This window comes from Balaenoptera acutorostrata, chromosome 4, assembly GCF_949987535.1.
Source record: "Balaenoptera acutorostrata chromosome 4, mBalAcu1.1, whole genome shotgun sequence".
Classification (NCBI taxonomy): domain Eukaryota; kingdom Metazoa; phylum Chordata; class Mammalia; order Artiodactyla; family Balaenopteridae; genus Balaenoptera; species Balaenoptera acutorostrata.
In genome coordinates, this window is record NC_080067.1 from 102,589,409 (window position 1) to 102,606,317 (window position 16,909).

General features: G+C 37.0%; 1 protein-coding gene across 1 annotated transcript in view; it reads left to right on the forward strand.

Annotated features, from left to right (window-relative positions):
• Window positions 1-4,746: 4,746 nt before the first annotated feature.
• IMPG2 (interphotoreceptor matrix proteoglycan 2) overlaps window positions 4,747-16,909 on the forward strand; it is a 68,191-nt gene continuing 56,028 nt past the window's right edge. Inside the window, exons 1-5 of the mRNA XM_057546046.1 lie at window positions 4,747-4,856; window positions 7,392-7,423; window positions 7,528-7,551; window positions 14,579-14,628; window positions 15,734-15,816. Coding sequence (XP_057402029.1) covers window positions 4,767-4,856; window positions 7,392-7,423; window positions 7,528-7,551; window positions 14,579-14,628; window positions 15,734-15,816 — 279 coding nt within the window. The 5' untranslated portion in view covers window positions 4,747-4,766. The remainder of the gene's footprint in view (window positions 4,857-7,391; window positions 7,424-7,527; window positions 7,552-14,578; window positions 14,629-15,733; window positions 15,817-16,909) is intronic.

Sequence of the window (16,909 nt, forward strand, 5' to 3'; positions counted from 1 at the left end):
ATAATAACATTCTATTGTATGGATATACCACTTTTGGTTTATCCATTTGTCAGCTGATGGGTATTTGGGTTGTTTTCATTTCTCTTGGGTGTATATCTAAGAGTAGAATTTCTGAGTCATATATTTAACCACATGAGGAATTTCCTGATTGTTTTCCAAAGTAGATGTACCGTGCCCACCAGCAGTGTATGAAGGTTCTGATTTCTCCACATCTTTGCCAGCACTATAATTTCCTTAAAAAAAAAAAAATTACAACCATCCTAATAGGTGTGAAGTGGCATCTTGTGGTTTTGATTTGCATTTGTTTAATGACTAATAATGTTGAGCATCCTTTTATATGCTTCTTGGATTTGAATATCTTCTTTCAAAGAATGTCTTTAAATCCTTTGCCTTTTAAAAATTTGGGTTATTTATCTTGTTTTCATTGAGTCGTAAGCATTCTTTATATATTCTCAATACAAGTCCCTTATCACACAAATGATTTGAAAGTATTTTCATTTTCTTGATGGTGTCTTTCACAAAAGACAAAAGGTCTTTTTCTCACCATGCACAAAAGGTTTTGATTTTGATGAAGTCCTTTTATCTATTTGTTATTCTTTTGCAAAACTGTTTATGCTATCCTGGGTCCCTTGCAATTTCATATGAATTTTAGAATTAGCTTGTTAATGTCTGTAAAGAAACCAGGGTTCTGATAGGATTGCATTGAGTCTGCAGATCATTTTGAACATACAGTTGGCCCTCTGTATCTGTGGGTTCTGCAACCACAGATTCAACCAACTGTGGATTTAGAATTGCCGTGTACACACTGCTATATTTAAAATGGATAACCAACAAAGACCCACTGTATAACACAGGGAACTGTGCTCAATATTATGTAACAACCTAAATGGGAAAAGAATTTGAAAAAGAATAGATACATGTATATGTATAACAGAATCACTTTGCTTTACACCTGAAACCAACACAACATTGTTAATCAATTATACTCCAGTATAAAATAAAAAGTTTAAAAACAAACAAAAAACAAACAAAAAAACACTTGAAAAAAAATTCCAGAAAGTTCCAAAAAGCAGAACTCGATTTTGCCGTGTGCTGGCAACTATTTACACAGCATTTACATTGTATTAGTTATTATAAGTAATCTAGAGGTGATTTAACATATACGGGGGGGTGTGCTTAGGTTACATGCAAATACTACACCATTTTATATAAGGGAATTGAGTATCTGAGGGTTTTGGTATCTGCAGGGGTTGGGGGTTTAACAATTAAATTAAATCTTCCAATTCATGAACGTAGAAAGTTTTTCCATTTATTTATGTCGTCTTTAATTTTTTTTCAACAGTGTTTCTTGGTTTTCAGAGTATAAGTTTTGTACTTTGTTAAATTTATTCCTAAGTATTTTATTATTTTTGATGCTTTTGTAAATGGAATTGTTTTCTTAGGCTCATTTTTTGTTTGTTCATTGCTAGTGTATAGACATACAACTGATTTATATGTATTCATCTTGTATCCTGACACCTTGCTAAACTTGTTTATTAGTTCTGTAAGTTTTTAAGTGGATTTCTTAGGAGATTTTTTCAGGAAATGACATCCCCCAGAGCATAATTTGTAGGAGGCAGCTTATGCTATTCTGTGAATTCATGAGAGATGCCAAGGGAAGGCCTGCTATGAAACCTGGTATGATTTCTACACTTCTGGATGCTCCAGCTGCATTTTTCCTCACACAATAATGTTTTTCTAAGATTTTATGAAAATATTTTAAACATATAAAGTAGTTGAAAGAATAGTTTAGTGAACACCGTAGTCTTACCACCTAGCTCTACAGTTAACATTTTATATTTGCTTTATCACATATCTATCTATCCAACCATCCTATTTCTTAGATGTATTTCATAAATTAAAGATATCATTTCATTTCCCTGTAGAACTTCAGCATGAATATCATTAACTAGAGCTTAATATTTGTTTACTTTTCTGAAGGTGGAATTTACATAGAGTGAAATGCGTAAATCTTAAGAATACCATTTGGTGAGTTTTGACTAATGCACACATTGGTGTAATCCAAACCTCTCTTAAATTTGGGCATAGTGCCACCACAGAAAGTTCCCTTATTCCCCTTCCAAGACAGTCCTCCCTTCTCAACCCCAACTACCAGGTGACCACTCTTCTAATTTTTTTAAACCATAGCTTAGTTTCACCTATCTACGACTTTATATAAGTAGAATAGTATGAACTCTTTTGTGTAAGGCTTCTTTGACTCAGCCTTTTGAGATTCATTCATACTTTTGCATGAATTAATAATTTGTTCCTTTTGATTCCATTATGTGACCGTATGTTTGTTTATTTTCCTGTTGATGGATGCCTGGGTTGTTTTCTTTTTTAAGTTATTATGAATAAAACTGCTCTACCATTGAACATAAGTCTTTCTGTGGATATGTGCTTACGTCTCGCTTGAAGGAATACCTAGGAGGGGGGTTACTGGGTCATAGGTTTGGTGTATATTTAGTTATATAAGAAACTACCAGTACTTTTTCCAAAATGGTTGTACTATTTTTCATTCTTGCCAAAAATGAGGGTTGCGTGTGTTCCACATTCTCGCCAAAATTTGATATTGTCAATGTAAAAAATTTTAGCCTCTCTGGTTCATGTGTGGGTGGTTCAATTTCCATTTCTCTGAAGAATGAATGACATTGCACTTTTTCACATACTCGTTGACTCTTTGTATCTCGTCCTTTGTAAAGTGTCTGCTTCAGTCTCTTACATATTTTAAAAATTGGATTGTTTGCCTTTTTGTTAGGGAGTTGTAGAAATCCTTTAAATATCCTAAATACCAGTTCTTTGTCAGATATATGTATTTTGAATATTTTCTGCCAGCGGTATGGCTTACTTATTCATTTTTATTAATAGAATCTTTGTTGAGCAGAAGTTTTTAGTTTTGATGAATTCTAATATCAGTTTTTTGTTTTTTCTTTTATAGTTGTTGCTTTCTGAGTCCTGTCTATGAAATCTTTGCTTATCTTCAGGTCATGTATATATTCTTCTGTGTTTTCTTTTAGGACCTTCAAAGTGTTAGCTTTCATATTTCAAATTATTTTATTATGTATATTGTGAAGACGTTATTGAGATTTATTTTTTCTCATAGATATATAGTTATTTGGTCTCACAGTACTTTTAATACTTTCTTTGAATCACCTTATTTCATAACCAGATCTTGTAGATATTCGCTCTTTGTTTGTTTTTACCAACCCAGACTTTCATCTTTGCATTGTCTTCTGGTGTGTACTAAGCTGTCATTTGGAAGTTTAAAGAGGAAGAAAGGGAAAACTTGAATCTACAAGTGGTCACCTCTGCCTCAGCCAGTCTCTGTTGGAGTCTTCTGTATGCTGTAGGGTCAAAAGTTCTAAAGAACAGGATTAAGGATGTAGTTAGTTCACTGAAAAAGAAACTAAGTTTGCAACCAAAGGTTCATTCAATTTAACCCTGAAAAATCAGTTGATAGAGAAACTTTCAATATTCATATATTTTAATCTCTGTTAAAGCCTAAGAGCTTTTTTTAGTCTGAGACTCTGCTTCCATCAAATAACTGTTAGACAACCAGAATCCAATATGATAATAACATTTAATATTCATGTAGCACTATGTAGTTTATAAAATACTCTCAGATAAATTAAATAAAGCAGTTACTGTTCATCTCATTACAAAAGAGAGATGAGTACATTGAAATGTTGACTGGCTAGGTCAGTTACTCTCGGTTATCAAGCTAGTACACAGTGAGGCTAGGGCTAGAATTGAGATCCTTCTCACTCAGTGAGTTCAGGGCCTCTATCTCGATACGCTGGTGGATTAGCATTCAGTCCTCTTGAGATGAAAAATAATTTCCTTTATCTCTGTCCACTTAAATCCGTCTTTCTCCCTTACCACCCTCTTCCTCTTCTCTCTCATCCCATCTGTTGTGCGCAGTGTCCTGTATCAGGACACTGAAATGGTTACAGGACAGCAATACACTTAGTGCTGTATAAAATGTGCAGACAGCCTGTTTAGTGTCCTTTCCGAGTTGATGCTTTGAAATAACTTAGCAGATACATTAAATTAGCTTTCATTTTAATACAGCAGTATGTTTCTTCTGAATATCATTTTTCTTTTTAGTTCTCACATCTTTTTTTTTTTTTAGAGTAGCAAGTATTAAATTTATTTATTTATTTATTTATGGCTGTGTTGGGTCTTCGTTTCTCTGCGAGGGCTTTCTCCAGTTGCGGCAAGCGGGGGCCACTCTTCATCGCGGTGCGCGGGCCTCTCACCATCGCGGCCTCCCTTGTTGCGGAGCACAGGCTCCAGACGCGCAGGCTCAGTAATTGTGGCTCACGGGCCCAGTTGCTCCGCGGCATATGGGATCTTCCCAGACCAGGGCTCGAACCCGTATCCCCTGCATGGGCAGGCAGACTCTCAACCACTGCGCCACCAGGGAAACCCCCATCTCACATCTTTTTAAAAATTAATAGATTTTATTTTTTGGAGAAGTTTTAGGTCTACAGAAAAATTGAGCAGAAAATCCAGAGTTACGTATACTGCCACCCTTCCACACACACACACACACACACACACACACACACACACACACACACTTTTCCCCTCTTATTGTGAGAACCCCAAAGTGCTTCCTGTAAAAATACCTCTCTGTTTGTTTTTCAGTATGCCAGGAAGCTGTCTGGGAAGCCTTCAGGACTTTTTGGGATCGACTTCCTGGGCGTGAAGAATATCATTACTGGATGAATTTGTGTGAGGATGGAATCACAACTATATTTGAAATGGGCACACATTTTAGTCAGTCTGTGGAACATAGAAGCTTAATTATGAAGGTAAATGTAGTAACAAGGGAAGAAATTACTGGACTGTTGTAGAAGCGTGTATACATAGCTCAGGCCTAAAGGAAGAAAGAGCAAATGCCAAATCCCTGCATTACTCTTTTTTGTTGAATTAGGTTGTTCACGTGACCTACCACAGGGTGACTTAGTCTTTGTATCCCTAGCTCTGGCCGTTATAATAAGCATTGTTAACCCAGCAAGAGCCTCACGCTTGTTTATAAATGTAAATATTTGGAAATAATACTCAGCAAAGATTTAGGCTAAGAATATAAATCTGTGACAGTCAAACATTCTTGCCAGGGTTTTTCATCTTATCAATTCAGAGTGGTGCAAGCGACTCTAATTAAGATAGAGGATATAGGTCATTGGATAAATGTTTAGTAAAGTATAAATGTGAATCTAATTAATGAATTTGCTTACTTGTTTTCCTTGTTTTAGATTTAGTTTGCTCTTAGCAAAGGATAAATAAGCATGCATATAGACACATTTTCTGCCCACCTTCCCCTTTTCATGTTGCATGCATGTATTCATGACAAGAGAATGAAACTGTTTAGATATATGTGGTAGATTGCTCATGCTGTGTGATAGGCCCTTTATATCCTTCTTCCTTTTGTTCAAGTCCTACATGTCCTCAGCTCAGATGTAACCTCCGTTGTGAGGAATCAACCCCCAGCCTAGCAGATTTAGCTCCCATAATCCTTTGAACTCCATAATTCTTTATTCATTCTTTAATGTTGTACTTCTTACATTTTATTATTATTAGTTGTATATGTATATGTGGGCCAATATATCAGAAGAGTAGAATTGACAAGAGACCAGACTGGAGGGGTGGATAACTTAACAAGTTTATAGTTGATAGGAAACCATTGAAGGGTTGTAAGTAGGTAAGTCATGGGGGCTGATTGGACAGTTTTGAATTGTAAAACGGTTATTATGGCTTCTATACACCCTGTGATAGATTAGAGGGGACAAGATGAGCAGAGATCAGTCACGACTCCAGGGCCGAGGGGATGAGAGTCCTAACTAGACCATGAGATAGAGAAAGGGAGCACAGGGGATATAAATAGGAAAAAGATTAGTAGGACTCTGTGATGGATTGGATGGGAGTGGGATAGGATGAAGGAATGGCCCGGGAAGCCTCCCAGCTTCTAGCTTGGATGACTACCACTGAGAACTCAGGCAAAGAAGCAGCTTGTAGATGCTGACAGGGAGAGTGAGTTTGCTTTTTAATGTGTTGTTTTGAGCCATTTGTGAAATGTGAATTGCTTGATATTTAGGTATGAAGCCAAGAAGAGTGGTCTGGGTTATAAATACAGCTCTAGGGATCACCAGCCTTGAGGTAGTAATTGAAATCATAAGAGTGGCTGAGAACGTTACTTAAGCAATCACTGGCTGTCCAAAATCTGAAGGAAGCTTGATTTTACCTTTTTTTTTTTCTTAAATTGAAATATAGTTGATTTACAATGTTGTGTTGATTTCTGCTGTACGGCAAAGTGATTCAGTTTTACATATATATACATTCTGGGTTTTTTTTAGCTTGATTTTAAATGTAACAACAACTGTTTACACATAGGTGGTGAATTTATGTGGTTGACACCCTTTATCAGAACTCAGAATGCCAGCATTTGTACAAATAACCACCATGCTGGCCTATAAAATTTTAAAGCTAATAGTATAACCTGATAAAATGATGATTTTGCTGTATGCTTATATGTATCTTGAGAGAGATTAATTAAAGGAAATAAAATCACAGTTGAAGCTGCTGGATGGTTGAAATTAAAAAAGAAAAAAAAAAGAGTGGCTGAGATTATTCTAGGGGAGTCTGTATAGTAAGAGCCATGAGTTATTTATAAATATTTTGGGAATTATTTAGAGTAATAATCTCTCCATTTTACAGATAGGAAATTGAGGCCCAGCACCAGAGAGATTTTGGGATTTACCTCCATAGCTAAGAAAGAGAAAATGGAATTCTTCTGATTCCAAATTAGTGTTCTTTTTATCGTATTGGTCTCAAAATAAAACCACTAATTTAGAGGAAACTTGGAGACAATTTGCTTTGGAATGCCCCAGAGGAATAATCCAACTATTTATCAGACAATTTATCTTTTTGTCTGAATTCTGGAGAATCGGATTTCATAGTTATTTTATCCACATGATTATATTGGTCTATGATGAGAGTTTCTATAAATGTATTAGATCACAAAACAGTTTGGTTCTAAGTCCATGGAAGGTTAATGTAAAACTCTACCAATCTCTTACCTGTAGATCTTTTTGGAATGATTAGCAGGTGAAGTCTGTTAATCTTTGCCCATTAAGACAGCACAGGGACTTGAGTGTCGGGACATTCTTGCAGTCACAAAACAAACTTGGCATCATTAGTACCTTGCTTTAACTAGTTCTCTAGCCATAGAGAATAATAACATAGATTCTGTGTTAAGGCATTAGTGTTCTAGATGCAATACGTTTTGTTTACTGCTTATTAACTATCATTAATTCACATGGTCATTTTTATATCTTTGTTTTCCTTAGAAACTGTCACACACAAAGGAAACTGTAAGCAGGTGAGTGTCTTTTTTCCCTAAGTTCATGCTTGGCAACAGACATGTATCATACCTACTCCCAGACTCATCCCACGTTTGATGATTCCTTCCTGTTTTCTTGCCAGTTCCTGCAATGACCAGGCCTGTGGGTAAGTCTCAAATGCTTTTCCTCATCTTGAGGCCACTCCCTTTCCCAGATGACCTCTGCAGCCACTGTGCTAGTTTACTGTCTGACCTTCCCAGGAGCCAGACTTGATCCTCTCTCTTGGGTGAGAAAATAGATTTTTGGAAATGGAATACCAAATGATCTACTCTTGTTGAGGCTTACAGGCTAATGATAATATTTATCTAAAATGGTACACTTTAGTGGAGGGTAGTTTACTAAATGATGGGTTGTGGTCTGGGTCACTTTATTGTGTAATGACGATTATGATGTTGAAGCGTAGGAATAGCACAACCTTGATGAATCCTCCAGTGGTATGAGTCTTGGCTCTGTGGGCCTTTGGGCTTAGGATTAAGGTCATTTCTGGCTCCTGAACAGTAGCAGGACAAAGCAGATCATGGAAGGTGAGGGATTTTGAGCCTACAGGGACTAAAGATTTCCAATTCTATCCATACTCAAAATATCTAGATTATGCCGGCATGTAGGTGATTTTTTTTTGAAAAACATCACTAGGGCATGCAATTCAGGTCAGAGTCCAGAATTTTGCCTCAAATTAGATGGAAGGACAGATTGAAAAACCAACTAGGTGAGTCAGTGTCCAGAGGTCTAGCCTGGGCAGCAGAGTCCAGGCAAAAGCATAGCTGGAGTACACCTGTGGGTTGTAGTGGGGTATATGTAAATTTCAAATCAAACATGAGTAAACAGGAGGAAAGTGGGACTCCTTGTGGCCTCACTTCATACAGCTAACAGTACCACTGAGTCTATGCTGGGGCCTGGGATTGAGCTTCTGCTTAGATGTGGGGCCATGTGGTGCTTTAAATGTGGGTTCTTCACCTCTGAGAGCCAGAGCTCGGAGGTTACTTGTGATTGCCATTGCAACATGCAATGCAATAGACTAAATAATCTTGTGGGTCTTACCAGTGCCAGTAATCTTCATGGTTGTACGTAATAAAAATGATAGCACATCTTACATATCTTATATGGTTAAGAAGTATATAAAAACCATAATAAATATGGCTCTTAACCTGGAAGAAGCCTTGGAGTTTACCTGTGAAAATAGACATTGGAAAGATTGTAGCTTGTGAGTTATTATAAAGTGGTGGAAGGAAGGTTATCTGAAATAGGATGGAAAGTTGTAACACCATATGTGGATTGGTGTCATAACATATAACACATAACACATGAGGTGAACAGAGGTAGGTGGAAGATGTTTGAGGTGTAGTTTGTGTATTCCTACGTAGCTCACTTCAACTGGGTGCAGTTTTCTTCATTCACCTACTATTTCTTGTAATGAAATTGTGTATGTGTAGAGGAGAAATTCTTATTATGCCTAGTTTTCCTGATGTGTTAATCATGTTGAAACATTCATAAATAAACATCATAGAGAACTGACTGTGTCACCTATTTTTATTGATAAGGCACTGTATGTCCTAGATATATGAGGAGACTCAAAATACTATGCACCATCCTTAGAAAATAGGGCATGAGTAAAAATAGCAATACAGATGAACAAAAATATAACTAAATTTTGAGAATTTAAAAGTTGGTATCCTTCCCGTGAAACTAGAGCAGACCAGGTCAGGGTGAGATGAAAAGTTGTGGTACTTGCTGAAATGGTACTTGCTGAAATAAGGTGACCTGGAGTTAGGTAACACTGGGAGTGAAACCATGGGAGTGGTGTAGGAATTCACTAAGCCCATCTTTCTTTAAGCTGAATATTAGAGTCATCCCTTAAAACCCTTAATTTGCCCATCACTTTTCTATATTTAAATTTATTTTTATGATTTTCTTGAGATTACTCTCATTTTCTATGTTGAGATTCTTGTACTAGTTTTCTATTTCTGTTGCAACAAATTACCACAAGCTTTGGTAGCTTAAAAAAACACAAATTTATCTTACAGTTGTGTAGTTCAGAAGTTTGACATGAGTCTCAAGGTGTTGGCAGGTCTGCGTTACCTTTCTGGAGGCTATAGGGGAGAATCTGTTTTCTTGCAGGTTTTAGCTTCTAGAGGCTGCCCACACTCGTTGACTTATGACCCCCTTCCATCTTCAAAGTTAGCAGTGGCTGGTCGAGACTTTCTTATATTCTATCACTCTGACACTCTTCTGCCTCCTTCTTCCACATTTACATTGGGCCTACCTGGATAAACCAGGATATGCCCTCTTCCTTAAGGCCAGCTGATTAGCAACCTTAATTCCATCTGCTACCTTAATTCCCCTTTGCACGTAACCTAACATAGTCACAGGTTCTGTGGATTAGAATGTGGACATCTTTGGGAGACCATTATTCTGCTTACCACAATACTTGTCTGTAATTTAAATTGCTTCTTCTACATGAACTCTAACCTAACTCTAACTATCTGCTAACATATGGCTTGTACCAAATAGTCTGTTGTGTACCAATTTAACCTTCCCCCTACTATCATCTGGCAAGTCTATTAAAAAAAAAGCATTTTCCACCTTACTCAGGACCTCACATCCCATCTTACCTTTTAGACATCAACCTGTTATTGTTTTTCTCTCTCTCTCCTGAGTCTTCAACTTCTCCTGTTACTAACTGCTCATTAGCATTTAAACATGCTCAAGTGTTCCCAGGTTACCTGTTTTACAAAAAGCCCTCCTCCAGCACTTGTCTCCAGCCAGACATCTTGAAAACATCTCCCCTTAGCTCCAGTCATAATGTATTGAAATACATTTTCCATCCCCTTTTCTCTTTCTTCTCCTTCTGGAATCCCTATTATGCATAGATTGGCATGCTTTGTATTTTCCCATAGGTCTCTTATTTTGCTTTCATTTTTTTCATTTGTTTTTCTGTCTGCTGATTTGATTGGGTAATTTCCATTATTCTGTCTTCCAGGTCACTTCTTTCTTCTGCATTATTCATTCTGCTATTCATTGCCTTTAGCTCAGCTTTTGTCTCAACAAATGAATTTTCTCATTTTTCTTGGTTCCTCCTTACAGTTTCTAGTTCCTTTTTACAGTAATCTGAATTTCTGTCGATAACCTTTCTTAATTCCTTCAGCATTTTCATTACCTCCTTTTTGAACTCAGTGTCTATTAGACTGAAGAGGTCTGTTTCATTGTTTGTTCCTTCAGGGGAATTCTCTTGGTCTTTTAATTGGGAGTGGTTCCTCTGCTTCTTCATTTTACTTATATTTCTCTCATTCTGTGAGTTTAGGAAAAACAATTATCTACTGTAGTCTTGGAGGGCTATTTATATGCGGGATCATCCCTGCATAGCTCGTGTGGGTTTAATATTTTTTTGGTGTGAGGGCTGTTTTTGGTTTGAATGCTTGCCGTCTCTTTCTTCAGCATGTGCTGTCCTTTATCCCCTTGATAGAGGGTGTGCAGGTGCGTGGCCCTACCCACATGCTCTGAGGAAGGCGGGAGCAGCGGGTCCGAGCTGCCTCTCGAGTCCAAGATGGCAGCAGCAGCTCGCACCTGGAGCTCGTGTAGGCAGTGCCCTGCTGCAGAGAAAGAAGCTTCTATGGCGGTCCCGCCCCTCTCCTTGTGCGCTTCCCAACAATGGCACCTTGCCTCTGTGGTGCGCCCCCCAAAAATGGCACCTTGCCTCTTTTCCTAATGCCTCTGCGTATAATAGTTTATTTAGTTTTCATCAGCACCCTTGTGAAGTAGGTAGGGCAGGAGGTGTTCCTATTTTAGAGATTAGTTCTTGAGGTCCAGAGCAACTGAGGTATTTTCCCAAGTTATACACAAAGTTGGTGATACATCTGGGACTAGAACCCAGGATTCCTAACTCCTTGCCTTATGTTCTTTTGTTGTCACATGCTCATTACAGTTAACAGATTCTAGAGCAAAGCAAAGTATAGCAAATAGTAAAGGGGAGTAGTAATCTAGATATGAAAGTACTGTTGGCTTGTTTTACTGTATTTTTAAACATATATTCCATGTGGCTATGATATCTTTTGACACAATTCCATCTGAATTCCACTGACATGATTAGGTAGTAGTTGTGAGGAATAAATTATGAGCTGGATAAACTGAGAAAATGAGACAGTAGGGGATTGTTTGCTGCTGGTATTAAGCTAAAGGTCTTAGCTGACCAACTTCAAATTTGTGGGTTGGCCTAGAAATGAAGCATTTCTGTCTCCAAACCCAATACTACTCTGTGTTCTAGTTCTGGTGTGAGTCACATTTTAGGGTATCCCTGCAGGAGGCACACCTAATGAGAAAATGTGAAAGGATTCTTGTTACTGTCTTTTGAAGGAAGTGTGGGAGGATGAGGGATTAAGTGTTAGAGTGTTAGACAAACGATTTGAGTTACTGAGAGTTGCCTGCTTACCATCATTAAAATAATGTTATTTTGAATTTAGTAAGTGAAATCTAGTTCTACTGAAGTGAGCAGATTTCTCCATTCTTAGTGTTTACTTAGAGAATTAGCTTAAATTTGATTTTAATTTGGGGGACAATTTGACCAACCCCAGATGAGGTCTGGTTTCTCTGCCATGCCATCCCAACTTCCTATTCTAGCTACTGTAGTATTGTGCTTTGTTTTACTTTGACCTCTTTGCTCTTCATACTTGATTGCTCTCCAGCTTTGACTGGGTTTCCCTTCCTCTTTCTTGGTCCTTACACATTTTGACTTTTAGGTCTTTTAGTTTATGTACACCACTATCATTAAGACCAAGTAAAACCATCTTGGTTGCTCTTCTAGGGAATATGGGTCACATAAAGTCCATGTGATGTGGAATTAATGTGGGTAGGAGTGAGGTTTCTGGAATCAAATGGGCCGATTTTACATCACAGCTCCTTCATTGGCTAGCTGTGTGACCCTGAGCAAATTCTTAATCTCTTCTATCATTAGTTTCCTCCTATGCATAAATGGGGATAATAGTGTCTTCCTTTTAAGACTGATGCCAGAATTAAGTGAGTTAACCAAGATAAAGCACTTAACACAATGCTTGACACGATAAATTTAATTGTAGTCATTCTTGCTATTATTATCATTAAAGAGCGAACTGGATATGGTTAGGAATTTTAGGTATGGCCTTGGGTCATCAAGTCTTTGTGTGACCCTGAGAAAATTGCTTTACCATTTGCACCTTGATTTTTCATCTATAAAGTGAAGGTATTGGGAGGGATTCTGCCTTGTGGACAGTTGATAAATCCTATTCAAGCCTGATGATGTTAATGTCTCTTCCAAATGCATCTGAATCCTAGTATTTTAAGCTCCATCTCCTGAAACCCAAGAAGCCTCTTGGTGCTTTCTCATCATCCAGGTCTTCCTCTACTCATCATTCATCAAAATGACTTATCCAGATGTCCTATTCCTTTAGGTTCTTTTGGATGACAGCTCACGTAGTAAGCAGTTTCCTGCAAGTGGATGAAAAATAACCAATAGTGATAGGTTTGGTGTACTGGTTTAATATGTTATTCTTTCTAGATAGTATTTCTAAAACCAGAAGAATCCTTATGGGGAGATTTTTTTTTAACCTATATTTCTCAAATTTTCTACCAAAGCCTGGGGCTTTAGGGAACATGGCCCTAGTTGACTCCCTCACTGCAATTCCAGTCATGAAATGGCTTTGAAACTATCATATTTTATCTTAATATTCATTTAAACTCTATATTCTACTCTATAGCCACCCTTGTTTTAATATTAAGATGTTTTAAATTCCATATCAGTTTTTACTTAGCTCCCTGCCTATGCTTCTACTTTGGAGTAAAAAATTGATGCTTCAAGATGTGTGCCATGTTTATCTTATGGCTGTGAGCAACCCGCCCCCCGCCCCACCATGATCTAGTTTAGAGCAGGGGGACAATTTAAAGGAGCGGTTCTGAAGTGAAAATGGGACTCACTGAGACATTATCAAGTCTGAGAGGGAGACATTTTGACTGTGATAAAGTCTCCTTCGAAAGCTGACTTGTGGAAAGTTGAAGAGAGTTTTCAATTACTATAATTTAAATTGTATATTTTGGGGGTATATGGAAATTTGGACTTGCAGAAACCCACCTTCTTTTCTTTAGAGCAAGGGCTTTCTCAGATTATCCTCTGATCTCTTCTGATCTTTGCTTGCAGTTGCAGGGCAACATGGTTAAAAGATAGTCGGGGGACCTGAAACCTGAGAGCAATGTGGCCTATAGCAAATCATTTCTCTAAGCTTGACTTGTTTTATATTAAAAAGTTTTATGACTCTGTGATCTCTCCAATGAGATGAGATTTGGGCTTATATGTTTGCCTTAGCAGCCAGTGCTTTCGTGTCTGTACTACTTGTTGAGTTTGTAATCATGTATTTGTTATCTGTTTTCTATTAGATGGTAACCTTCATAGACCATGGGTGTTTTGTTCAAAACTGTATGTCAAGTGCCTTCTACACTACACTGGTTGGCCAATAGTATTTATTTATTTATTCCCAAAATATCTATTCAGTGCCTAGTAAGTGGTAGGTTCTTTTTTAGGGTGGAGATACAGCATGAATATGGCAGGTAAGGTCCCTAATCTCATGGAGTTTAGATTCTTGAGGCAGTCTTATTCAATAGAAATTTCTGTGATGATGGACTTGTTCTGGGCTGTCCAATAAAGTAGCCATTAGCCACATGTGACTGTTGAACACTTGAAATGTGGCTAGTGTGGATAAAGTTCTGAATTTTAAACTTTAATTTTAAATTAATTTAAATTGCCACATACATCCACTGGCTACCATATTAGACAATGCCATTCTAGAGGATTAGGGCGTGGACAGAGATCAAAAAGTAGATAAATAAATGAGCAGAATAATTTCCCATAGTGATAAGAACTGAGAAGAAATGAAACAGTGTTATGAAATAGTAAGTAAGGGAGTACTTTATGTAGGGTGATTCTAGTTGAGTAGCATCAAAAAATGTAAAATAAATCAATTGTAAAGACTTTTTTTTTTTTTTTAATTTGCTACTCAGTACTTTGGTTTGGGAATCGTTGTTTGGAGATCTGGTGAATCCTTTTTGGAAAACAAACCCCAAAATAACCCCTCACATTTCTATCATTTAATAACTCCAAACAATTTTTTTCCTAGCCCTGAATTGTCATCTGCAGTTCCTGTTGGTGATACGTCAACATTGGGAGGTATGCTTTTGTGCCTTTATTCACTTTTCTTCTAAAATTTATTATTTAATTGAAAGGAAGCAAATTTTTCAGCTCACATTTTTAAAATACCATGTGTTTCTCTCTCTGTGTTGTTTAAGAATCTCAAGAAAAATTAATTCTTTTTTCACTTATTTTATGGCATTATGATGTGGGTACTTAAGAATCTTTAATTATTAAGTATAATACAAAATCAGAAAACTGCTTAAAACAAATGTACAACCTAAACAATTGTTTTATGGCAAACACCCTGTGATTACTGCTTATGTCAGAAGGTAGGACCTTTCTAGCTCTACCATTTGTCATTTGTCTTGTAGAGTAAGAATTTTTTCTGATTGCATTCTGTGGTGTACTTTAACATTTACTTTGACCTCTATATTTCCTATAAATTAGTAGTTGCTTTCTTTATTTTTAATTTTTTTTAAAAAAAGCTCTTCTATGTTGGAAATTTCAAACATATACAAAAATAGCACAATGAGGCCCAGCTTCAGTAATTATAATTTATGGGCAGGAGGTGGGATGAATTGGGAGATTGGGATGGACATATATACACTACCATGTATAAAATAGATAACTATAGAGAACCTGCTGTATAGCACAAGGAACTCAATGCTCTGTGGTGACCTAAATGGGAAGGAAATCCAAAAAAGAGGGGATATATGTATACATGTAGCTGATTCACTTCGCTGTACATCAGAAACTAACACAACATTGTAAAGCAACTATACCCCAATTAAAAAAAGATTTTAACTTATGGCCAATTCCAACCTTCACCCACTTCCCCTATCTGAGAGTGTTGTTTTATTAGATAGCTCCTTGAGGATAGGGACTTAGTATCCCTGGAGGCTTGCATAGAGCCTGACATATAGTACGTATCAATAAATGCTTGTTGAATGAGTCATATTTATTTCTTGTGCTGAGGAGACTCTGGATAAATGTGTCTTGAGGTTAGAAAGCACAGAATTTCTAGGATGAAAAAGTAAAAGACTTTTAGAAATGCCTTGGAAATCAGTTTCTTGTTTCCTGATAGGAATTCTGATTTAGTCATGGACTGAATTCATGCACATGTCTTTGTTTTTCTACTTAGGTGCCAGTCTCAGTGTTCCATATCCAGGGGTGACCTTCTATGAAGGTATCTCAGAGAGCAGCTTGGAGAGGCCAGAAGAGAGTGTGAGTGATGTTCTGTTTTGTTATTTAGTTTCTAACATGGAGAATAGGGATTAAGAGAGATTTATAGTCCATTGCCAGACTACACAAAACTTCAGGTGGTTCCTTTTATGGAAATGTAGATTCTAAAACCAGTACAAAAAATCTGTGATTCCTTAGAGAGCCAAGTAAATCTGCTTTTGGCAAGGAATGGCTTCAAATTGTAAATGAAATGACTAGGGGCCTGGGGAGCTGTCATCATGGTATGCCCACTGTCTTTTGTGGGCTGTGTACATAATTTACTGTGAGGGTTTTTGCTTATGTTCTTCTGTCTCTTAATAAATCAGGACTTAGTCTTCTTCAGAGGGAAAGTATATAGATTTTATGTAGTTTAAAGAAATACCATGCTTTTTAAATGCATCATTATTAATAGTAATCTGTCCACTAAACAACATTAAGTTGGCTTTCTATCACATTCAAAATTTTTAAAAAAGTATACACTTCCAGGAAGACAGAAACATTTTGTTAGAAATTTTGTTAAATATGCATAAATCCTAGATTACTTAATATAAGCAAACTCTGATTGAGCGTACTCACTAGAAAGGTACAATTTTGTTACCTTACACCTTCTCTTACCAACTTAGACATTTTAACTTCTGAGAAGTCAGGTTAAGTCACCCCACTCTGCCCCACTAGTTTCCCTGTCACTGAACAAGGCTGGTGGTAGTTTGGGACCCTTGAATCAATATATTTACCCTTAGTACAACTGTGTCCAAATTAGATGGTACTAGAAAATATTGGCATTTGATAAATATTTGAATAAAAAGTGATACTGTAGTTCTGAACTTGAGGCAGAATAGTTATGATTTAGGTCTGGAAACATTTACAGAGTGAGATAGAATTCACTATAATAGAAATGAAGACATTGTGTGTAATCAATTGGAACATTCTAAAACAGAGAGGGTGATCTGAAGGTGATTTATAGAATCAGTAGGAAAACAAAATAGTACAGGGATACATGACAGGAATTAGATTGCCTGTACCTCTAGTTCAAAGTGAAGCCTAATGTACAATTTTACAGTTCAGTTTTTTCCTAACACATTTTCCAGATACCATT